A 24,322-nucleotide genomic window follows, 5' to 3' on the forward strand; every position below is an offset into this window, starting at 1 on the left:
TAGGCAAGTGCTCTGCCACTGAGCTACAGCCTCAGCCCTATTATTATTTTTAATATTTATTTTTTAGTAGTATTTGGACACAATACCTTTATTTATTTTTATGTGGTGCTGAGGATTGAACCCAGGGCCTCACACACGCTAGATGAGTGCCCTACCACTGAGCCACAACCCCAGCCTTCACCACATTATTATTATTATTATTATTATTATTATTTTTGTGTGGCACCGGGGATCGAACAGAACCTCATATATGCTAGGTAAGACCACTGGGCCATGCCCCCAGCTCCTGTCATGTTCAGCTTTAGAACACTTCCTGTATCTGCTAGTTTACATCTGGAGTGTCCTCCAAAGGATTATGTGTTGAAGACCTGGTCACCAGCCTGTGGCTCTCTTAGGAGGTGGTAGACCCTTAAGAGGCGGAGCCTAGTTGGAGGAAGTTATATCATTGGGGGGGCGTGTCCTGGAAGAGGATATTAGAACCCTGGCACCTTCTTTTCTCTCTGCTTCCAGCTGCTGTGAGGTGAGTAACTTTGCTTCACTGCACACTCCTTGCCACAGGCCCAAAAGCCATATGAAGTTAAACCTCCCAAACCGTGAGCCAAAACAAACCTGTTTTCTCCTTTCAAGTTGAATTTCTCAGGCACTTTGGCACAGCAATGGAAATCTGCCTAGTACATTACCTCCAACAAGAAAATCAAGACCCATTAGCAATTACTTCCCATTCTTCGTCCCCCAAACCCTGGCAACCACAAATCTACCGTGTATCTCTATGGATTTGCTAATTCAGGATGTTTCATAAAACATGGGAGGGGTTATGGGTGTGGTGCAGTGGTAGAGATGAGCTTAACATGTGTGAGGCCCTGGGTTCCATCCCCAGCACTGCAAAAAAGAAAGGAAGAAAAGGGAGGAGTATGTGTGGTGTGAGGATTCACGGTTCATCTGTACTGTAGAGTCAGTACTTTATTTCCTTTTATTGCTGAATAATATTGTCATATGATGTACCATATTTTATTTATCCATTTATTAGTTAATGGGTAGTTGGGCTGTTTCCCACTTGGTGACTTTATGAATAATGTTGCTATAGCTGGATGCCATCATGCAGGCCCGTAATCCCAGCAACTCAGGAGGTTGAGGCTGGAGGAGTTGGAGGTCAGCCTGGGCAATTTAGCAAGACCTTGTCTCAAAAATAAAAGGGACTGGGGGTGTAGTTCAGTGTAAAGTGCCCCTAGGTACAATCCCCAATACCCGCCCCCTTCAAAATGCTGCTATGAATATTTGTATATTTTGTGTGGAATGTTTTCATTTGTTTTTACTAGTTGTCTATTGATAGGAAGTTTAGATTGTTGCCTTTCTCCCTTCTACTGTTTTTATTGTTTCCATATTCATTAGCACATGGCAATAACTGCCTCACATCTACTGCTTGGCATGTCTATTGGCAGCACTGGTACAAGAGGTGTTCCAGTGGCATGCTATTAAAGGCAAGTCCCTCTTTAATTTCTGTATTTAAAATTCACCCCGGGGGGGAGGGATTTTTTTTTTTTTTTAATGGACCAATTTTGAGAGCCTCCATGTTTCTAGGTGAGCAGGTGAACCGGCACATTGCTTAGCCACTTAGAGCACTTACCCTTCAGCTTAAGATCAGGGAATACCCTGTCTATTTTGTCTATCTGCTAGCAGATCTGCTGGGTCACCTGGAAATTTTGTTAGCTTTTAGAGGACTGCCAGACTTTTCCCAAGTGGCCACACTATATGATCCCCTTTTGATGGATGGGGAGACTAAAGCCCAGAGAGGGGAGGTGTATTCATGCAGAGCCAGGCAAGGGCGAGTGTAGGAGCAGGCACTACTGCTCCAGGGGAACCCAAGGTCACCCCATTCTGATCTCTGGACCATCTCACTCTCACTTCAACACTCTGCACCCCTTTCCCTCAGTCCCTCCCAAAGGCACCCTCCTCTACCACCATCAGGGTCAAGTCGCTTCTGAGATGACTCATGAGCTCATCTGCCTCTGGCCTTAGATTCTCAAAGAGGTTCTGTGACCTTAAAAAAGGGTTTGTTATATAAGGTTTTGTTTTGTTTTGTGTGGGGGATGGAACCCAGGGCCTTGTGAATGCTAAGCTCATGCTCTAGGGCTGAGCTACACTCCCCAGCCCCCTCTCTGGGTTCTTTGTGGGCATGGGTCACATCTCTCACTGTTACTCTCTCCAGCACAGGTCTCAGACACTCATAACTGGTGGCAGAAGCTGTCAGTGACCCACAGAGGCAACACTTTCACAGGCAAAGAAAAAACAAAACAGTTTAATTTGTAGAGTCAAGAGTCGTTTGTTCTTGATTACAGTGCTCAACATGCAAATTACATCCATCTCTTGGTACAGAAATGGGTCTCTGCCATTTCCCTGGGACTGTTAATCTAGACAGAAAGATTCCTGGGCACCCTGATCAGCAGCTGCCTTCTCTCCCCTCTGACAGTGATATGTGAATTCTCTCCTGTCCAGAGTAACTGGGAAATGAGGTCTTTCGTTCAACTGAGTAGCCATTTACAGTACAGCACCATTGATTTGTCAATGGGTTTGATATATTCTGAAGTCTAGATCAAGAACTTATATTATTGAACCTGTCTTTGATAATCCCAAAGGCACTTGAGAAGCCGGCAGTGCCTCGGGGTCATTGATTTTCACTGGACAATGTTAAGACTTATCAAAGGTTTGCTTATCAAAAGTCTGCCCTGGCCCTGGGTATTCACTCTGAACAAGGTTTGGACACATTTTCTGTGTCCTTCTGTAGGCTCAAAGTAAATAATACAGGGATATTCATTTTGCTCATCCATAGTTTCTAAAATTTGGGACGTGAAAAAGGGGTACTTTTGTAAAGTTAAAAATACTAACCAAAAAATTAAAGGTAAAATGCAGAGGGGAAGGTGCTTGGATCCCAAGAAAACAGGAGTTCACTGTGGTTAGAAGTCAGGCTGACTGAACATAATAACTAGTTATAATTGACAATGCTTCTTCGAAAGACGGAATTTTTGCTAAGTTTTTATATATTATCAGTAGCTTGAGTTTTCCCCTTTCTCTGACTGTCACTACTAGAGTCACCAGAAGGAAACTTTAAAACACTTTTTTAAATCGTGAATCGCTGGCATACTCCTCCTCTTTCCTCTAGTTTCCAACGTCAGGGGAACCCAGCTCAGACAAGAACGAGCCTTGCTGCACGCCCGCCAGCCCTTGCACCCTCCTTTTTATTCTCAGAGGCTCCAGCTCCAACGAAAGTTACAAGGTTAAATGCTACTCTTCGCTCCTGACACAGCTAATCCTGGTTCGGTCTTCAAAAAATAGATGTCTGTAATTCCTTTTTGAACATGCCTTCAAAGTGGAGGTCTTTGGCCATGAGCTCCTCTTCTACATCATCTAGTGCCCACTGGTGATCCGTCAGCTCCAGAGCTTCCCATTCTGTCTGTAAAGGAAGAGAAGAACAGGGCAGGGAGAGAGGGGCTTGTTACTGACAGCTCTGGCTGACATGGAGGATTCTACCAGAAGCCGGCTGAGCTATTCACTGTGAGGTAGAGCTACTGCCCTCTCCCACCACCTCTATTTAGATTAGAAGACTCAGGCTAAGAAGGGTCACAATTTGTTCAGAGTCACTGGTATCAGTAACTGATGCAGCTGAGATTAAATTTAGTGCCTATGACTCAAAAAAGTGCATTACCCCTAAAGCTCATGGTCACTAAGCACCTAGTATATGCCCTGCACTATCCTTGAGGAATACACAATAGTTTAGTGCTTTGTGATTCTGAGTCCTTGCCATCCTGGAGGGAATATCATTAAGGGGTTTAAAAAACATTTCCTCTAACCTTATGTACAAATACATGACATTTCATTATGGTTTGTGGAAATCTAGTAATTTGCTACCAACTTCAACAATGGAAGAAAGAATGATACTATGAATCATAAAACTGCTTTGGAATATAATTATATTTACTTGCACGGAAGCTATTAATATTGAGCAAAACATTTGTTTCTTATATTCTACTTGTTAGAATACATACTTTTGCCTTAGTGAGTTTTAAAAAATGATTCATGAATTTTTTAAAATATGTATTTTTTTAGTTGTAGATGGACACAATATCTTTATTTTATTTATTTTTTATGTGGTGCTGAGGATCGAACTCAGGGCCTTGCACATGCGAGATGACTACCGCTGAGCTGTAACCCCAGCCCCCTTCATGAAATTTTAATACAATGTTAGCAATACAAATGTTAGTGCATGGGTAGGTTTTTTTTCTTTCTCTTTTTTTACCTCCACATTTTCTATTGGTACACTGTAGTTGTAAAACACTTTTATCACCACAGAAAGAAACCCCACTCTAAATGCAGGCCAATCCCTATTACTCACTTCCTTCAATCCCTAGCAACAACCACATTATTTCCTGTATCTTCCAGTTCACTTATTCTGGAGACAACATGGCCTGTCCTTATTGTTTCCTTTTACTAAGCATGTTTTCAGGGTTTATTCCTGTTGTACTGTTTCAGCACCTCATTCGTTTTATAGCTGAAAAATATTCCATCATATAGACAGTGTATATATACTCCAAAAATATCTCATTTTGTTTACCCATTCATCAGTTGATGAGCATATTTGGATTATCTGTTTGCTTTCTAAAGTGGCTGCACTAGCAATGTGGGAGGGTTCCAATTTCTCCACACCCTAACCATTTGTTATTATCCATCTTTTTGACTGCAACCACCTGAGTGGGTGTGAAGCAGAATCTCAGTAATTATTTTTGCAGTACTGGGGATGGAACTCAGACCCTCACACATGCTAGGCAAGGTTTCTACCACTGAGCTATACTCCAGCCCTTTTTTTCTTTTTCAGGGCAACCAAGAGATCTTTACTGCAGTGGCATCTGATTAACAGGGAAGGAAGAGAGAGAGAGAGAGAGAGAGAGAGAGAGAGAGAGAGAGAGAGAGAGAGAGAGAGAGAAAAGAAAGAAAACAGGGTAAGAGAGAAAAAAGAAAACAAATTATGTGTGTGTGTGAGAGAAGAGTGGGGGTGGTAAGAGGAGAGAGAGAGAGAGAGAGAGAGAGAGCGCGAGAGAGCGCGAGCGAGCATGAGAGCTATATTCCAGTCCTTTTTATTTTTAGAAAGTATATTTTATCTAAGAAATCAGTGCCTAGTCTAAGGTCACAAAGATTTAAGCCCATGTTTTATTTTTATTTTTTTGTGGTACTGGGGGGTGCTCTACCACTGAATTCTACCAACATCCTCACCCCTTTTTAAAGTTTTAAAAATTTTGAGACAGCATCTTATTAATATGTACAACATCAAGCCTGCCACTTTTAGCCATCAATCACATTCACGGTGTTTTATAACCATCTCCAGTATCTATTTCCAAAAACTTTTCATCCTCTGAATAGAAGCTCTGTTCCCAGTAGGCAATAAGCCCCACTGTCCCCTCTTCCCAGAATCTGGTAACTGCTAACCCACTTTTTATCTCTATGGATTTTCCTATTCCACATATTTCATGTGAGCAGAATCATACAATATTTGGGTCTCTGACCCATTTTGACTTAATTTTTGTGTATACTGTGAAGCATGCTTCCATCTTCATTCTTTTTTATGTAGAAATCATTTTCCTAGCACCATTTGTTCAAAAGACTATTCTTTCCTTCACAGAATTGTCTGGCATTGTGGCTAAAAATCAACAATTATATGTTAGTATCAAATGATCATAAATTTATTAAATCATAGCTATGCATTTATTTCAGAACTCTCAATTCTATTGCATTAATCTATGTGCCTGTCATTTTGCCATTACTTCAGAGTTTTGATTACTGTCTTTGTAGGTTTTTGAATCAGGAAGTATAAAGTCCTCTAATTTGTTTTCTTTCAGTTTTAGGCAATTTTGGGTGTCTTATATTTTCCTGTGATCTTCACAATCAGCTGGTTTCTGTAAAAAAGGGAGGTAGATTTTGATAGGGATTGTGCTGAATCTGTAGGTCAATGCAGGGACTACTTCCATCTTAACATGATGTTCTTATCTATAAATATAAATGTCTATTCATTCTAATTTAGATCTTTAATTTCTTTTGGCAATGTTTCTGGAATTTTCAGGTATAAATCTTACATTTCTTTTGTTGGACTTATTCCTCTTTTTGAAATTATTATACATAAGTGGAATTTTTTTTCTTAATTTCATTTTCAGATTCTTTGTTACCAATGTGTTGAAGTCCAGTTAATTTTTTTCTTTTTTCATTTAGAGACAAGAGTCTAACTAAATTGCCCAGGCTGGTCTCAACCTCATGATCTTGCTACCTTATTACAATGCACCTGATTACATCTAGTTTGCATATACTGATTTTTTAAAAATTTTTTTTAGGAGAGAGAGAGAGAGAGAGAGAATATCTTAAATATTATTTTTAGTTTTCGGCAGACACAACATCTTTGTTTGTATGTGGTGCTGAGGATTGAACCCGGGCCGCACGCATACCAGGCAAGCGCGCTACCACTTGAGCCACATCCCCAGCCCTATACTGATTTTTTTTAATGCATTAATTTTTTTTTAATATAGTTGTAGTGCTGAGGATTGAACCCAGTGCCTCACAAATGCTGGGCAAGTGCTCTGCCACTGAGCTACAGCCCCAGCCCTGTATATTGATCTTGTATCCTAAAACTGCCAAACTCGTTTTTCAGCTCTGATGGTTATTTGTGGGTGTGTGTGGATTTCATCTGTAAAGAGAGGTAGTGTTACTGCCTGATTTATTTCTCCCATGCCCAGCTGTCCTGGCTAGAACATCCAGTACAATGTTGAATAGAAGTGGTAACAGAAGTTGCAGATATCCTTGTCTTGTTCTTGATCTTGGGAGAAAAGCTTCCAATCTTTCACCATTAAGTATGATAGTAGCTGTAGGGTTGTTGTTGTTGTTGTTTTTTTTAAATAGATGACCTTCATCAGGGTAAGAGTTTCCTTTTATTTTTAGCTTTTTTTTTTTTTTTTTTTTTTGCAGTGCTAGGGACTGAAAGTAGGGTATTTTTAGTTTTTATCATGGAAAATTAGTGAGGTTATATAGGATTTTATATAGGATTTTACAAATTCCAGAATCCTTTAATGAAAAGGCTTTAAAGTACTGACACTTTATGGATGCAGTGAATGAATGACTTATGATGCTGGGGATGGAAACCAGGGCCATTTGAATGCTAAACATGTTCTACCACAGAGCTACATCCTTTTTCCCTATGTATTTATTTATTTTTAATGCAATTTATACCTGATGTCTGCCAGGTTCAAGAAAGTTTAAAGTATCCCATATGTTACCTGGGGCCTTTGAAAGGACTGTTTTATAGCCTCATTTACAGTGTGGATTAAATTTGGGTGATCATTTAATACCAGTGAAAGTGCCAAGAATCTCCAATTTACTTAACAGACGATTCTGTCTCAGGAACAAAACACACATAAACTTTATTTTTCCTACTCTAAATTCAAACATGAAACCACACTACATTTACTGCAGAGCTTTTCTTGTTGTTTGATATGGGGTGGGAGAGTGGGTCTCACTATGTTGCCCAGGCTGGCCTTGATTTCTTGGGCTCAAGCAATCCTCCTGCCTCAGCCTTCTGAGTACTGGGACTATAGGTATGGGACACTGTGCTTGGATTGAGAATTCATTTTTATTTTTTAATTTTGTTTCTTCTTTTCTCCTTTTGTTTTTTGAGAATTTATTTTTAAAGTATAATAATCCCCCCTTATCCCCAGATGATCTATGTTCCAAGTCCACCAGTGAGTGGATTCCCACCACTGCAAAGCAGTACTAAATCTACATATACTATTCTCCCTATACATACATAACCTCTGATTAAGTTTAATTTACAAATTAGGCACAGCAAGAGATTTAACCTGAATACCTAGTAACAAAAATAGACCAATCACAAGAATATGCTGTAATAGAAGATGTGAATATGATCTCTCATCTTCCATGAGGTGGGTTGTGTGTGATGTGGATGCACTGGACAAAAGAATGACTTGTGTCCTGGGTAGGATGGAAGAGGACAGAGCAAGATTTCATGACACTACTCAGAACAGTGCAGTTTGAAGACTGTGACCTGTTTATTTTTGGAATTTTCCACTGAATATTTTTGGATGCAGTTGACCGTGGTAACTGAAACTGTAAAAAAGTGAAACTGAGTAAGAGAGCACTGCTGGTTCTGGGAACCATTCAGAGCCTCAATAAAGCTCTGGAAGACAATGAAGCTTACCTTGAAAGCTTTGTTGGTGTCTGCAGGCATGGCCATGGCTGCTCCGGTCATCTGCTCCTGCATCATTCGTGATTGGTCAGCGGCTGCAGTGTAAGACATGCCAATGTGAGTGCTGAGGCTCAGCAGGCACCCCTGCACTGCACCGCATTTAAGCTGCCTAGCGGTGGGTTCGAGAACTAGACAACTGGCCCTGTCACCCACTGGCTGTGTGATGCCAAGCAAGTCACTTTACCTCTCCTGAAAAATGGGGATGACAAGAGCTGGAAAACAGAAGGGAACTAAAGGAAGCTCCAAAGTTTATTTCAGACTTCAATAACAACAGCTACCAGATAATGAGCAACTACTATATGCCAGATTCTTTGCCAACTGCTTTGTGCATTCTTCCTTATCTATTCCTAATCACCCTGTAGTTAACTCCCAAGATCCCTATTTACAAGACAGCAAAAAAGACAGGATCAGAGCAGTTAAATAACTTGTCAGACATCCCCATCATTATATGAGAACCAGAATTAGTACCGGCAAGGCCTCTAGTCAGTGAGCTAACTGAGCCATTCAGGCCTTCTTTAGTCTTCAGATTAACGGTCTTCATCACTGGTGCTGGATTCCCCAGGGGTGTCAGACTTGGGGAAACCAAATGATGTCCCAGTGATTGCCAGAGAAAATCAGATCTTCAGTTTGGGCCTAGGAATTTTGAATATGCTTTCAGAATATTGAATAAACTTAAGGAATGAAGCACCATATTTGAATGTGCTAATGAACAGTATAACCTATATTTTTCTTGCTCTAGCATGGATGAGTCATCTATTGAAGTTTTTGCTTATTGAACCTGATGTGCTTCTTACCATTATCTTGGCCCAGAATCAGAGAGTATATGCTCCGAAGCCCAAATACATTGAGAAAGTACCAGGATGCAGAACTCACCCTAGCAAAGCAAAGGTATTAATGAAGTTTAATTAATTTCAGGATTAATGAAGTTTACACGTTTGTATCAGGCAAAGTTGTTCAGCATATGTAAGGAAATCACCCAGGATAGGCTATATGCAGCCAAAGCACAACCAGAGAAGAAATATAGGTATTAAGACAGTCTGACCAATATAGAAGTATATTAAATAAAAAGTGAAAGAGTCCTCCTGTTTGGTATTCCATTCTTTAGAAAAAAATCACAAGTGTTGGTGTGTTCATGTGTTCTACACTTAGGAAGGATTAGAGGTGGCTTTCAAAGCTGAGGATGACAGCAACTGGGAAAGCATTCCAAGTTTGAATTTTATCACCAAGGCTTCCTTTATCTTAAGTTTCCCACCTTGCCACTGAAAAATAATTTGCATATGATAAAACTAAAGGGAATATGAAAAAATGATAGATAAATGGAAAGGTTCTGTACTTCATTCCAATGCTTGGGTCACAGGAGTCTATTCTGGTCACTCCATCAGGTTGCAGGTAAGTAAATGATCTCTCTGTGTGCAATATTGCTAATCTATTTGCAATGGTAATTCTTCACTCAGGCTATAGTTTCCCCTCTGTCCTTGACAGTATCAGACACATACCTGCTCAGAAGCTTAGAAAAGATAAATAAGCTTTTCTTTAACCTATGGATCTATTGCTTAGCCCAAATGAGAGTGGAAGATCAGAGTTTAGTAGAATCATGCTGCTCATATGAAGTACAGCTTTTCTTCTATACTAGAGCTCTGCAGACCCAAGACACTATCAGCATCTGGTCTGCTCCACCCCTCCCACATAACCAGAGATGCCTCTGCTCAAACCCAGTGAATCCAATCACTGCTGGTGACCCCCATGGTCCATCCTCCTCTTCTTAACTGGTTTTTGCAGAAGCCCATGGTGTTAATGGAAAGTGATGGAACATTTTGGGGCTTAGTGGGAAGTCTTAAGTCATTGGGAGTGTGTCCTCAAACAGGACCGGGGGTGTTCTTCCTCTTTTCTCTTTCAGGACCTGACTACAAGGTGAGTGTTTTGTTCCATGATTTGCTTCACTACAAGACCAAAGAAATGGGGCCAATTGTTCATGGACCAAAACCTCCAAAACTATGAGCCAAAATAAATCTTTCTTCATAATAAGCTGATTATCTTGGGTATTTGTTATGGTAACAGAAAACTAATACAAACATCCACTCATAAGCTCCAAGGGCACTACTAAAAGATTGGCCTAACCAGAGTTCTTTGCTTAACCTTTCAGTTTTTAAGGGGGTAAACACATCCACCCTTGTATTCCTAAGCCCTATGAAAAGAGACTGACATGTTCTCTTCTTTTGCAAGGCTTATGTAAAAACGGCTATAATCCAGCAGGGACATTTTGAGTGGCGTTTTAATGGGACAAAATGCAAAATTAAAAAAAAAAAAAAAAACCTATTCCCAGTGAAATATGCAAATTTGATCTTTAAGAGATACTGGTTTTAGATTTTTGGTTCGAGTTTTTATTAGATAAAAGAAAGTTCTTACCAGGATGCATCTAATGTGAGTAGCTCGATTCCTTGCTGTAGCATAGGCTTAAAACGAAGGGTCAGTGGAAATGGCACCTTGGCTGCAGAGAAGAAAGAGAAAGTTCACAACCACTCCAAGCTGTTTTTATTTTTAGAGCAGTCGAAGTGTGAATGCACAGCACATATTCTTTCCCTAAGGAGGTGAGAACTCTGAGCCACACAGCTTTTGGAAAATGATTTCCACAAGGAAATCAGTGGCAATTTCAGAAGGAAAAAAATAGTCAAGATGTTGCTGTGCTCTAGTTTTCTTGAATAATACCACTTTCTAGGTGGCTGAAGAAGCAAGAACTCAAACTGAGCTGTGACTTAAAATTCAGAAGAAATTTATATTGATCCATTAAACCCCGAGTGGAACAGGTACACACAAAGACCTACATCACTAAGAAGCCACACTGATTAAAACCAAATCAAATAAAACAGAAAACTTACCCCAACACCTAGTAAATGAAGTAAAAAATAGAAATAGGCTTCTTTCTATCCTATTAACTAGAATACCTATCAGTTGTGGAGGTCAACTAGCAGGTCACTCATTTGAATCTCTATTAGTAAAAAAGCAACCACATATGAACTTAGGATTGGTTTGGAACAGGGTTGCCATAACATCACAGCAGATTAATTTTTTGTTGTTTTTCAAAGAATGTTCTTGGTTTCCATAAGAAAACATAAGATCTGTGATGTTAGGGTCTCAGTAACACTTGAATTTCTCTGAACAAGGACAGGAAAAAGAACACAATGATGTAAACATGAAGTCTGCAGGGTCTGTAACTTACTTGTAACAAAGCCTGAAAATGTCATGTTGATCCATCCACCAATAAGAATCATAGGGAGGACATTGGTGACATTCCCTTTCATCATGTCTGTGAGCATAGTGGGATCTAAAATAAAAGCACAAGAGACCACTAGGTTTTACCTCTGTTGGCAAAGACCATCTCATTTTCTGTAATTTTTTTTTTTTTTTTTTTGTGGTGCTGGGGATTGAACCCAGGGCCTTATGCACGCAAGGCAAGCACTCAACCAACGGAGCTATTTCCCCAGCCCTCTTGTAAATTATTATTTTTTGGTGCACAGGGCCTTATGCATGCAAGGCACTCTACCAACTGAGCTATATCCCCAGCTCTCTTGTAAATTTTTAATATATTTAATGATTTGAGTAAGACGTGTTCATTGCTAAAAAATGCAAATAACAGAAATGTACGATAAGGATGGTTCCTCTCAGTCCACTCTCTAAACACTTTCAACTATTCGTGGCATATCTTTCATCTTTCAATTCACACACACATACTATATATATGTATATATTTTATATACATATATGTATATATTACATATATTCTGCTTCTTTTAATTTTTAAAAATTTGTTCTAATTAGTTGTACATAACAACGAAATGCATTTTAACACACTGTACACAAATGGAGCACAATTTCTCATTCCACCATACTATTCTGCTTCTTAATCATCCCCCCCACTTTTTTTTTTTTTTAATTTGGCATTGGGGATTGAACTCAGAGGTGCTCTACCACTAAGCTACATCCCTACCCCTTTTCATTTTTTATCTTTGAAACAGGGTCTTACTAAGTTGCTCAGGGTGGCCTTGAACTTGCAATCCTGCCTCAGTCTCCCAAGTAGCTAGAATTACAGGCATCTGCCACCATGCCTGACTTGTGCTTCTTCATCTTTTAAAATGAATAATTTTGTGAAAGGGATTTCTCATGGGGATAATATCTATCCCCCAATATTTTCAGTGTTTAGGCAGATTCTACTATATGGTTGCACCATTTATTTTTTGATAGACCTAGAGGTTGTTTCCAATTTTTTTGAGACTAAACAATGCTGCCAACACCATCTTGTACATACTTGGACGTTTATGTAAGTATTTCTTTTCTTTTTCTTTGGGGGGGGGAGGGTATCGGGGATTGAACTCAGGGGCACTTGGCTACTGAGCCACATCCTCAGCCCTATTTTGTATTTTATTTAGAGACAGGGTCTCTCTGAGTTGCTTAGTGCCCCACAGTTGCTAAGGCTGGCTTTGAACTCGAGATTCTCCTGTCTCAGCTTCCTGAGCTGCTGGGATTACAGGCATGAGCCACTGCCGCAGACTATGTAAGTATTTCTGTAAGATAAATTCTTTAAAAAATTTCTGGATCAAGGGGTTCATATATTTAAAATTGACAGATGTTAGGACTTTGTGGCAGGGTGTGGTGGTGTATATTTGTAATCCCAAAGACTTGGTAGGCTGAGGCAGGAGGATAACAGGTTTGAGGGCAGCCTGGGCATCTTAGTAGGATCCTGTCTCAAAAAATAAAAAGGGCTGGGATGTAGGCCTGTGGTAGAGCACCCCTGGGTTCAATTTTTAGTACAAAATAATAAAAAAGATTAGAGGCTTGGAGTATAGCTCGGTGGTAGAGTGCTTGTGTAGCAGGTGCAAGACCCTAGGTTCAATGTGCAGCAATGCCACTCCCCCCAAAACAAAACAAAAACAACAAAAAGACATAAACCGTCAGGCTATCCTTCAAGGAGGCTCCACCATTTGATACTCTCACCAGTGATGAGAGGGCCTAATTTCCCTCGACCTTGACCATAGTGACTTTGGTCAATCTTTTAATCTTTGTCAATTTAATGGTTTATAAAAGGATATCTTGTTTTGTTTTGTTTGTAGTACTTGGGCTAAACCCAGGGCCCCACTCATGCTAGGCAAGCACTCAACCATTGAGCCATACTCCGAACCCTTTTTTAAATTTTTTTTTTTTTTTTAAATTTCAAGACACAGTCTCCTTAAGTTATCCAGGCTGACCTTGTGATCAGGCTGCCTCAGCCTTCCAAGTAGCTAGGATTATAGGTGTGCACCACTGTGCCTGGTAGCATCTTATTTTTATTTGTCTTCTGTGGATTATTAGAGAAATCAAGTATATTTTCATATATACTTTTGTGGCTTGGAAGTTTTTTCCTAAATTGTGTTAATTCTAATACCTTATTCATGGGTTAAAAGAACTAGTTATCTCAAGAAATGAATACTAAAGTGAGAAAATAGTCAGCAAAGAAAAATAAATTATATGGTTTTACTTTACGTTGTATTTTTCATAAGGCAGAAGTTAGTGGAAGTCAGATATCTGTTGGAGCAGACATTGTAGGATGGACTAAGCAATCAGGTCTGACCAAGAACTGGTTGCTACTGGGAGGGAGTCAGCTCCTCCTCATTTAGGCAGAAGCTGGGTAGCCATCTGTCAGCAATAGGATCTAGGCAGTGGGTGGGAGCTGGGACTGGAAAGCAATCTCAACTGTGCTCCACAGAGTCATGGGTCTTGAGAACTAGCAATGAGGAGAGACCTAGGGACAACAGTGTTGGCTTCCCCACTTGATCAGCTTTTTAAAATTTGCTTTATAAACTGGGTTCCCAGGAGATTTATTTGAAAAAGAAAACTCCACTATATTAGATCTATATTAGATGATTTCTAAGGTCACTTACATTATTAGTTCCTATAATTTATTTAAATAAAACTACATCTGCCCTGCCTTCCCTCCACCCCCTCTCACTCAGTACCCCATGTAAACTTTTCTTTTTTTTTTTTTTTAAACAAGAGAAAAGGAATAAACATACCGGTCATAGGAGAAGGTGGCACTACCTTTCTTTTAGTTTTTTTGAAAAATCCATCCTCTGGGTTGTTGAAGTAATATTTTCGTGTCAAGAAAGACTAGTAGGAAAGAAAACGCTTTTTAAATCGAAGAACTGTGACATGGCAAGTTGTCAAGTGACTCCCCAGAGATTTGGTCAGAAGGGCCTTGGAATATGCTATTGCCCTCAGAGCTGGCATCCTACTTGGCAGGCGACCTGACACTTTAGCTGAGTCACATTTAAAAACAATTTCCTAAGAGTGAGGTCACAGTGACACAAACACCACTGGGCCACAGCTTAATTACTGAGTGGCCAATCTCCAGTTCTCCCCAAAGAGTCCCCTTATAAAACATTCAGATTATCTACTGCTCTCCACAGTCAATGGTGGAGCTTTTTAATAAAAGATAAGTAAGTACCTGTTTGGGAATGTATTTTCCATTTTCCCTGAGGACTCTGCTTCGAATTAGGACTTGGCTGAAAAACATGACCAAGACAATGAGATTTTTAAAAGTGAAACACTAGAAGAAAATGAGAGTATAAAGTAGAAGATCTGTCTAAACACGAGAGGACCTATTTGGCAACAGGTACATGTGGAACATTCAAGTATCCTAAAAACCAGCATGACATAGTTAACCTTACATTCAGGTTTTCAAAAGAGCAGTCTTCACAAGTGACTGTGGTTCTGTACACAGATTTCTAAGTCAGGCATATTTGGGATATCACACTCAGTTTTTTTTTTTTTTTTTTTTAATTTATAATGAGCCAAGAAGGAACTTTTTCTGAGGGAAAAGAGTAGCAGTTGGATGTTGTTCAGAAGATGTGGGGGCTGGAGGAGGGGAAGGGCATAAGATAAAAGAAGGGAAGAAATTCTTAATATGCACGGAGCAATGAGGACAGGTAGCCAGGTCCAGTGGTGCACACTTGTAATCCCAGCTATCTGGGATGCAATTTTGAGGTCATTTTGGGCAACTTAGCAAGACCCTGTCTCAAAATTTTAAAAAGTGAAAAGATCAGGTGTAGCTCAGTGGTAGAGCACTTGCTTAGCCTGCACAAGGCACTGGGTTTAATCCCCAGCACTGGCAGTGGGTGTAGGGTGGGGGAGGGTGGTTGCATATTGTTGTGGGGGACACAGACAAGAAGAAACGAGAAGTCTCAAGAAGATTATTATCTGATTGACAACAAATAGAAATGCCACTCAGGATTCCAAGTATAAGTTCTCAATAAACAATGAATAAATGAAATTATTTGGTGTTATCAGGGCACAGTTGATCACTAAAGATAATAGTCCATATAACTAAGATATAAATAGCAAACAGAGAAAAGAACACTGTGCTTAACTTTCCCTTCTTTACTTCTGTGTACAAACCACCTGCTGTGAGCAGTTAGTGCCCCTAAACATATCTCAGCTTCACTGTATGTTGGCAGTGCTTGATGGCCCCTCTCCTTTGCCGGTGTTACCCCATCAAGCCTAAATACTTTCCTCAAGCCCCATCTTTCCCACAATCTCTTCCTGATGCTGGAAGCTTGTGGAACTTTCCCTGGTTTCCCTCCTTTTGGCCTTGTTATATTATACAGTTGACTAAACACAAGCTACAGAAGTGACCTGTAATACGTTCTGTTCCTTGGGAGCTAAAGTTACTCAGAGTGTGGCCTATGTATCAATGCTGGTCTGTGACAAGGTGAATACAGACATATATTCACATAGAGAGTAAGAGTTTAGAGACATAATCATTTGATATTACCAAACATCCAAGCATGTGATCAAAATATTTTAGCCAGTTGGACTAGAAATCAAAAAACAGTTGTATGAGATATGGCTCAGTGGTAAAATGCCCCTGGCAGTATCTATCAATCCCTAGTTTCTATCAGTTAACCAATTAATTAAAAAGAAATAAAATTTAAAAATAAAAAAGCCCCCAAACTGGCCCTTTACCACCAACAGTTTAAGAAGCACTGGATGTAGAAAAATGAATGAAAAGTTAAGCTCTAGAGTTGGGTTCAAATCCTGTTTTTGCCATTTATTAGCTGAATATCTTGGCCAACTCACTTCAATTCTTTAATCCACCATTCACATTCTGTAGAGTAACAAATTTATGCTTTCAATGAAAATATATTTCTTAAATTTCTAATTTTCAGGTACTGTGTGAGGTGACATGAGCAGCAGCGATCAAATGTAAATATCTCATGATGGTATAATTCTAGTGGGAAATGCCAGGTGTGGTGGTGCACACCTGTAATTCCAGAGGCTCTGGAGGCTAACGCAGGAGGCTTGAATGAGGTCAGCCTCAACAACTTGTGAGACCCTGTCTCAAAAATAAAAAGGGGTGGAGATGTAACTCTCTACTAGTGCACCCTTGGGTTCAAACCCTAGTACTGCCCCAAACAAACAAATAAAACCAAAAAAGTCTGGTGGAAGAGAAAGAAATGAATCAAATAACCACACGAGCCAATGTGAAATTTGACTGTTATATTCTAGGAAGAGAGATGGATGGAGAATTCCCCCATTCTGGAAAGTTAAGGTCTGAAAGAAAATCTTGCTGAGAATATAGGATTAGGTTGGAATCTTATATGGGAAAATGCTGGAGGGAATGTTATGGACATAGGCCCTGTTGCAGGAGTAAGTACTATGTCTCTGAGGACCATATGGAGAGAAAAGAGTACTATGTGGTGAAGAGGAGGCTAGAGAGGTGGGCAAAAGCTGGACTACACAAGGCCATGTGGATCCTACTTACTAAATTATGAAGAGCAAAAGTGAAACAATGGAGGGTTTTAAGCTGAGTCCTTTGTGTGTATTATCTCATTTAAAGCTGAGATCCATCACTATATTTTTCAAAGTCTATAAATCCTATAAGAAGTTTTTAATTTTGTGTTTTTATTCTGATGAGTATCTAAAATAAGTCATTTACTGGTTGTAAAGATAAAGCTTTGGTAATCTGCAACTGAAAGATCTTTTCTTAGAATAAAACTTTAGTTTTTTTTTTAATATTTATTTTTTTAGTTGTAGTTGGATACAATACCTTTATTTGTTTTTATGGGGTGCTGAGGATTGAACCCAGGGTCTTGAGCTTGCTAGGAGAGCGCACTACCACTGAGCTACAACGCCAGCCCAAAACTGAAGTTTCCTATTCTTGTTTTTTTGTTTTATAGTATGAGGGGATTGAACCCAGGGGTGCTTAACCACTGATTCACATCCCCAGCCCTTTTAATATTTTTAAATTTTGAGACAGGGTCTTGCCAAGTTGTTGAGGGCCTGGCTAAGTTGCTGGTTCAACTCTACTTCCTCTCAACTGTTTTATAATTAATATTAAAATTAGGTTTGAGAATCTAATTCCATTTTCTTTATGAGGGGGGCACAGTTTTTATGTTTATAAAATTTCTAAGCAATAAATAAACATATGGGAAATTGTACTTTATGAAAAATAATATACCACCTAAGAAACTAATGTAGTACTACCTTCTGTGATATTCATCTATATTAGCCATCTATTAACTGGTCCCAGTTAAAGTGACTTTTTTAGTGAGGTGCATATATATGACTTCTGCATTATGCCTTATACAACAATTGTGCCCAAGCTGCTATGAAATATAAATTACCACAAATTACTTTCCTTTTATTTCTCCTGATTATTACAACTAGATCATAATGTTGCTTTAAAAAAATAATTCCCCTGTGGGCTGAAGAATTAGTTCAGTGGTAGAGTGCTTGTCTAGCATGAGCAAGGGCCTGAATTCAATCCCCAGCACAAGAAGAATGAAACCAAAACCAACCAATCAACCAAACAAACCCAAACAAATTCATATTTAGATTGTACCAACTGTGAATTTCATTTTGGAGATGGAAAAAAAAAAAACAGCTGTGGGTCTGATACCATTCAGAACCACAGCTCTAAAATGACATAGTAAAAACCAGGATAGAAAACTGTGTCAGAATATCTAGCAGGAATGGTGGTTAAGAATCATCATAGTATCTGGTTAAAAAAAAAAAAGAATCATGATAGCAGGATCAGTGAACCAATCTAGGTTCAAGTACATGCACAATATTTTACAACTTTGGATACTCTGGGAATGCTACTTAATTTCTCCAGGCTTCCTTTTCTTCAACTATTAAAATGGGTTTAGGATTACCTAACTCAGAACTATTGTAAGGATAAAATGAGAATAATTTCTAGGTATCATTGAATGCTAATTATCTGAGCTCTCTCCACCCTGCATTTTTCTATAGGATTTCTTTTTGTGATAAACTGACTTTTTCCCTCTCCTAATATTGGGATATTGGGGATTGAACTCAGGAGCATTCTACTGCTGAACAAAATCCTTAAAATTAAAAAAAAAATTTTTAAGTTATAGATGTATACAATACCTTTATTTTATTTGTTTTTATGTGGTGCTGAGGATTGAATCCAGTGCCTCACATGTGCTAGGTGAGTGTTCTACCACTGAGCCACAATGCCAGCCCTGTAAAAAAACTTTTTTTTTTTTTTTTTTTTTTTTAAATTTTGAGACAGTTTCAATAAGTTGTGCAGGCTGTGCTTGAACTTGTAATCTTCCTGCACCTGTCTTCACAGTGGCTGAGATTAAAGGTATTAGCTACCTCATCTGGTTGTAAACTGACTTCTAAAGATTGGTTCCAGGAGGATGGCTCAGGTCAGTTCTGAAATTGATGTCACAAAAAAATAATCCAAGTGGCTAATTTGTAGTAAAATGGAAAGATCCCTAGGCTTGGCAACCAGAAGACCTGGCTTAAAGTCCTGAATATTATCATCTGTGACCATGGAACCCCCTTAAGCTTCAGTTTCTATAAAATGGGAAAACAGTACCTACCTCATAGTTGCTCTGCGTTTTAAATAAGTACTTTAGCATAGTGCATGGTACAGAATAAGTATTTAATAAATGTTTGCTTATTATTATTGTCAGCATAATTGGTAAGGACAACTGAAAATGATAAATTAGTTTCCCATACTTCAGTAGCACTTAAACTATATGTACTTAATATTTTTAGATATCAACTTTTCTTCTGCCTGTATTAGTTTTTTAAAAAAATATTTTAAGTTGTAGATGGACAAAATACTTTAATCTACTTATTTATTTATTAAAATGTTTTTTAGTTATAGGTAGACACAATTTCTTTAATTTACTTTATGTGGTGCTGAGGATCCAACCCAGTGCCTCACACATACCAGGCAAGTGCTCTACCATTGAGCCACAACCCAGCTCCTATAAAATTTCAGCAAATGGAAATCCAGTATGACTTGCCACAAAACAAAGCAATTTTAAAAATAAATACAATAAAATCAAAACAACATTAAATTTTCCCTAGATACTGTCATCTGTGGAAAACTCTTTAAAAATTTTTTTCTAGTTGTTGATAGACCTTTACTTTATTTATTTATATGTGGTGCTGAGAATGGAACCCAGTGCTTCACGCATGCCAGGCAAGTGCACTACTACTGAGCCATAGCCCCAGCCCATCTGTGGAAACTTCTGATCCTGATGCTTGCTCTTTTTGTTAAAGAGATTCCTAAGTAATCAGGAGGGGTTAAAGATAGAGTATCACTTGATTAAGATGGTCTCTGAAAATAATCATAACAATTGGCTGAAAATTGTTATTTATTTTAATAGAAGGGCATGTGTCTGGATACCATCTAGAGCCATCTCAAATTTGTTTCTGCAAATACTAAATGAAAGCGTGTGGGGAGGAAGTTGCCTTCACTATAGGAGGGAAAATGATCTTTACAAATTCACACATCTCTAATGACACTTTTACAGTTTGCAAAGCATTTTGTTTCTTAGCATCTCTGCTGATCATTACAGTAATTCAGTAAAATGCGATTATCTAATATTATCAAAGAATAAAAAGACCTGGCACTCAGGGGGCACTTTTCCTAAGGAAAGGATGGGATCGGACAGTTCATAGATAACCCCACTGAGAGTTGGCTACTAGCCTAACAATGTTAACAACGTTTTTTTTTTTTTTTTTTTTGAGCACTAATATGTCCCAGGCCCTATGATCAGGCTTTAAAGATGTCACCTAATTTAATCCCCACGTCTGTTCTATGAGGTAGGCACTGTTATAGTTCTCATTTTAGAGACGACAAAAGTGAAATACAGGTAACGGCCAAGGTCACCTGCCAGCAGGGGCGCGACGAGAACTCAGGTAACTGACAGAACTCCTGCACTTTCTTGCCCAAGGTCACGAGGAGTGAAGGCGGCCGGTTAGGGAAGGGTGCTGACCTGTCGGAGACTTGTTCCTGGGTCAGTTTCTTGTCGCTCTGCAACAGGATGGACACATAGTGGCGGATCATGCCTACGAAGAAAGTGATGATAACGATGGGTAGGACCACCCAGAGGCGGATGTTGGAGTCGAGCAACAGCTCTGGCCCCGCCATCTTTTCTGAAAGCCGACTGCCAGCCGCAGGGAGTCGAGTTCCTCTTGGATTTCGCCTCCGGGCCTTCTAACGTTCCTCAACCTGGCTGGCCCGGGACTCCGCGACTGTCTTGATCCGCCGCTCACGGTTTCCAGCTGGGCCGCCGGGCGCCGACTTCCGGCGCGGAATTTTGACGTCATTCAGCGGCGCGCCTCGGTAGCGTCAGAGCGACGTCGCGCCGGGCGGGAAAGTCCAAAGTGAGGGGCGGTGACGACTTCTGCGTGTTGAGTGGATCTGCGGTAGGCGTCGCTCGAGGCTTCGCGCCACTGGGGCCTAGTCCCTAGGTCCAGGCCGAGCCCGGCCTTTAGTCTGGGGCTCCGCGCCCGGAACCTGGCTTCCTCATCCGCCCTATCGTGGGGTAATTCCCTCAGGTACCTCCAGCGTCGTTACAGGGACGAAATGAGAAGGGACGCTATCGCTCCCATCCCCCAAACCCGAATGGTCTGGTTTTGGTGACTGGCCTCATCCCCTCTTCCTTTAGACTTTTCTGGAAACGAGGTGGTGTCGCACGTGTTGAGGGTGTGTGCTCTAAAGTCGCAAGATCCTTAGTTGTCTTAGTTTTTCTATCTGCAAAATGGCCGACGATGGTTTTACAGTATTAAATGAGGTAATGGATAATATAGAAGGATTAACACATCATAAGAGTTAATCCTTGTTGGAAGCCATTGTTAAGAACTGGTAGTTAATGTAGATTCCGGAGTCGGTCTGCTGGAGTTAGAATCCTGGACTATGGGAATAATAATTGTATTATTATTTTTATATTACTATTATAATTTATAATATAATATACAAGTTTATATTATTATTACTATTATAATTGCTCACAGATTTTTGTGAGGAATAAATGAATTATTAAATAAAAACCACTTTAATTAAAAAAAAAAGCCCGGTAGGGCACCTAAAATACTGATAATTTATAACTGATTTAAGCGGGTCGGAAGGCTGAAAAAGGAGCACCACTCGTTCAAAGCCAGCCTTGGCAATTTAGCGAGGCCGAAAGAAACTTAGCGAGATCTTGCCTCAAAAAAAAAAAAAAAAAAAAGGCTGGGGATGTGGCTCAATCCCCTTGATTCAATCCCTGGTACAAAACAAAACAAGAAAAAAAGACTTTCTGGGGCTGGGAGCGTAGGTCAGTGGCAGAGCTCTTGCATAGTGCATGAAGCCCTTGGGTTCCATCCTTAGCCCTCGGGGGTAGGGAGGACTTTCTCCGGGAAATTGTCCCTGCTTTTCTTCTCCACCTAGACTAAATTTCATTGTAAGCCTTCACTCAGAGTAATCTGTACTTCCTTTTATAGGATTTACCCAACTGAAGTTAAATGTATTAAGACTATTTGCCTTTATTCTGTAAACTCCCTCTGGGCAGCGTTCATGTCCATCTTGTTCACAGTTGTAACCCCAGCACCTAGCACAGTTCTTATATTGTATTGAATTAATGAGTTAAAGGACAGGTGTCTTGAATCTCAGAGGAAGAGCTGTGATTTTTCTCCTTTTAGGTAGTGTTCTAGTGAAAGAGGAAAGTAGGAAAACAAGTCTTGAAGAATTGCCCAAATATGGGAGTTGAAATGTGTTGAGCACCTGGTGATAGAATTAGTATGAAGACTAAAATTCTTTTGGTTTTGGAAAGAACATTTATTTTTTTAAACTGTAATTTTGACTTATCAGAATTTTGCTTCTACAGGATAACTTTTTTCCTGTCGTTTTACTCTTGTAAGTTTACTCTTGTAGATTATTTAAGTGTGGAGAACTTCACTCAATGATTTCCAAAAGAACACTGTCAAAATCTGAGGATAAAGAGACCCTGATGGAAGATGCCTCCAGTAAGTATTTGCCATTTATTGCTTTATTTCTTATAGGAAATGTATGAGACATTTAGTGATATGTAAAATTTTTACTTTTCAAGTGCTAGGCATCATCAAGGCCTAATAGATACAGCACAAAGAATCTAGTGTCAGGAGATCTGGGATAGAGTTCTATCTCTGTTTCCACATATAACTTCAGGCATACCCCTCTAAGCATCAGTGACTACATTCATTAGAGGAATTTGTCTTATCTGTGGACTTCTGTACATTATCTCTGTGTTGGGACACAAAGAAAAGATAGTTCCCATCTTTTTAAAAAGCCTGGTCTTTTCTACCTTAAAAAAAAGTTAAGGTAGCTATGGTAGTGATGTATAAAGGAAAGGTATGTGAAAGCAGAGGCAAAGAAATTGTTTAGAGCTTTGCCCAAATGAGAATGTGACTGACAAAGACCCTAGGAGTTTGGAAAAGAAGAGACTGAAAGTTCTTTTCATTTATTAAACTCATTTAAGGGCTGGAGTTGTGGCTCAGGCTGGGGTTGTGGCTCAGCGGTAGAGCACTGCCTTACACGTGTAGAACCCTGGGTTCGATTCTCAGCACCACATAAAAATAAATAAGTGAAATAAAGGTATTGTGTCCAACTACAACTAAAAAATGAATATAAAAAGAATCATTTAAGGTTGTTCTAACTGATTGAAGTGTTCTTTCTTATTAGGGTATAGGAATTTAGGTCTGACTCATGGTCAAATACAACTGATGTTGATGAAAATGTTATTGACAATATTTAGAATTAAGAAATAAAATTTTAAGGCTAAAACCCTGTTAGTAAAGGCTTGATTTAGGCTCTATCTGTTGGTGAAGGAATTGTAGAATACAGACAAATTGATAAAAAAATTGAAACTGAAGAAAAATAATATAAGAAGTTACTAAATCAAGATTTTGTACTTTCAAAATACTGTTCTCCAAAAGGGAAGAGACTTCTGAGTTAAATTTATGAGAAGGGACTTTGGTTTTTTTGGTGTGATGAGCAAACTGAATCTTTTCTGGTTATGCCTAAATTTATTTTTTTCTTTTGGGTTCAGGGATTGGACTCAGCAGCATTCAACCACTGAGCCACATTCCCAGCTCTATTTTGTATTTTATTTCAAGACAGGGTCTCACTGAGTTGCTTAGCATCTTGCTTTTTGCTGAGGCTGGCTGTGAACTCGTGATCCTGTCTCAGCCTCCTGAGCTGCTGGGATTATAGGTGTGCACCACTGTGCCTAGCCTAAATTTCTTTTTTTTTTTTTTAAATATTTATTTATTTATTAGTTATTGGCGGACACAACATCTTTGTTGGTATGTGGTGCTGAGGATCGAACCCGGGCCGCACGCATGCCAGGCGAGCCCGCTACCGCTTGAGCCACATCCCCAGCCCTAGCCTAAATTTCTTTAAGGAAGGTAGACAGTGGTCTTTGTTTCATTCTGTTTAAGGCTTTTTTTTTTTTTTTTTTTCCTTCTTTGATAGGAGGGATTAAACTCAGGGCCTATCCCCATACCTTTTTCTTTCATTTTGAGACAGGGTCTTGCTAAATTGCTTAGGGCCTTGCTAATTTGCCAGAACTGGTTTCCAATTTTGGATTCTCGTGCCTCAGCCTCCCCACCCCCATAGCTGGAATTACAGGTGTGCACCACTTTGCCTGGCTTGTTACTTTTTATTGGTTGAAAACCTTTTATTGGTTGAAACCAATCTGTGCTTTGTATTGAAGA

The 24,322-nt window shown here is 39.5% G+C and overlaps 2 protein-coding genes across 4 annotated transcripts in view; one reads left to right on the forward strand and one right to left on the reverse strand.

Annotated features, from left to right (window-relative positions):
• Nucleotides 1-3,246: 3,246 nt before the first annotated feature.
• Emc3 (ER membrane protein complex subunit 3) lies at nucleotides 3,247-20,921 on the reverse strand. 3 transcript variants are annotated; one of them, XM_077793461.1, is made up of 8 exons: nucleotides 20,584-20,916; nucleotides 14,769-14,826; nucleotides 14,338-14,431; nucleotides 11,511-11,615; nucleotides 10,700-10,781; nucleotides 9,088-9,167; nucleotides 8,246-8,328; nucleotides 3,247-3,506 (listed from the first exon to the last, which is right to left on the reverse strand). In XM_077793461.1, exons 1-8 carry the CDS (start codon nucleotides 20,736-20,738, stop codon nucleotides 3,399-3,401), a joined length of 765 nt encoding a protein of 254 aa, XP_077649587.1. In that variant the 5' UTR covers nucleotides 20,739-20,916; the 3' UTR covers nucleotides 3,247-3,398. The 3 variants fall into 3 exon arrangements, with proteins under 3 accessions (XP_077649587.1, XP_026238832.1, XP_077649586.1); XM_026383047.2 differs by having other exon boundaries at nucleotides 3,247-3,448; nucleotides 20,584-20,906; XM_077793460.1 differs by lacking the exon at nucleotides 3,247-3,506 and adding an exon at nucleotides 7,937-8,154 and having other exon boundaries at nucleotides 20,584-20,921.
• A 150-nt stretch (nucleotides 20,922-21,071) lies between these two features.
• The window catches only part of Fancd2 (FA complementation group D2), a 60,292-nt gene continuing 57,041 nt past the window's right edge, over nucleotides 21,072-24,322 (forward strand). The window contains exons 1-2 of the mRNA XM_077793459.1: nucleotides 21,072-21,148; nucleotides 22,503-22,594. Of these exons, the coding sequence (XP_077649585.1) occupies nucleotides 22,531-22,594 (64 nt within the window). The 5' untranslated portion in view covers nucleotides 21,072-21,148; nucleotides 22,503-22,530. The remainder of the gene's footprint in view (nucleotides 21,149-22,502; nucleotides 22,595-24,322) is intronic.

Source organism: Urocitellus parryii, chromosome 16, assembly GCF_045843805.1.
Source record: "Urocitellus parryii isolate mUroPar1 chromosome 16, mUroPar1.hap1, whole genome shotgun sequence".
Taxonomy (NCBI): Eukaryota; Metazoa; Chordata; class Mammalia; order Rodentia; family Sciuridae; genus Urocitellus; species Urocitellus parryii.

Bases quoted from the DNA above. Each gene is read 5' to 3' on its own strand.
- Emc3 (XM_077793460.1), bottom strand. From the start codon at position 20,738: ATGGCGGGGCCAGAGCTGTTGCTCGACTCCAACATCCGCCTCTGGGTG. The intron at 11,616-14,337 runs GTATGTTTATTC...CTTTTATTTTAG, and splicing joins GCCACCTTCTCCTATGACCG to ATCCCACTATGCTCACAGAC. The intron at 8,155-8,245 runs GTAAGCTTCATT...ACTTTTTTACAG, and splicing joins ACACCAACAAAGCTTTCAAG to TTTCAGTTACCACGGTCAAC.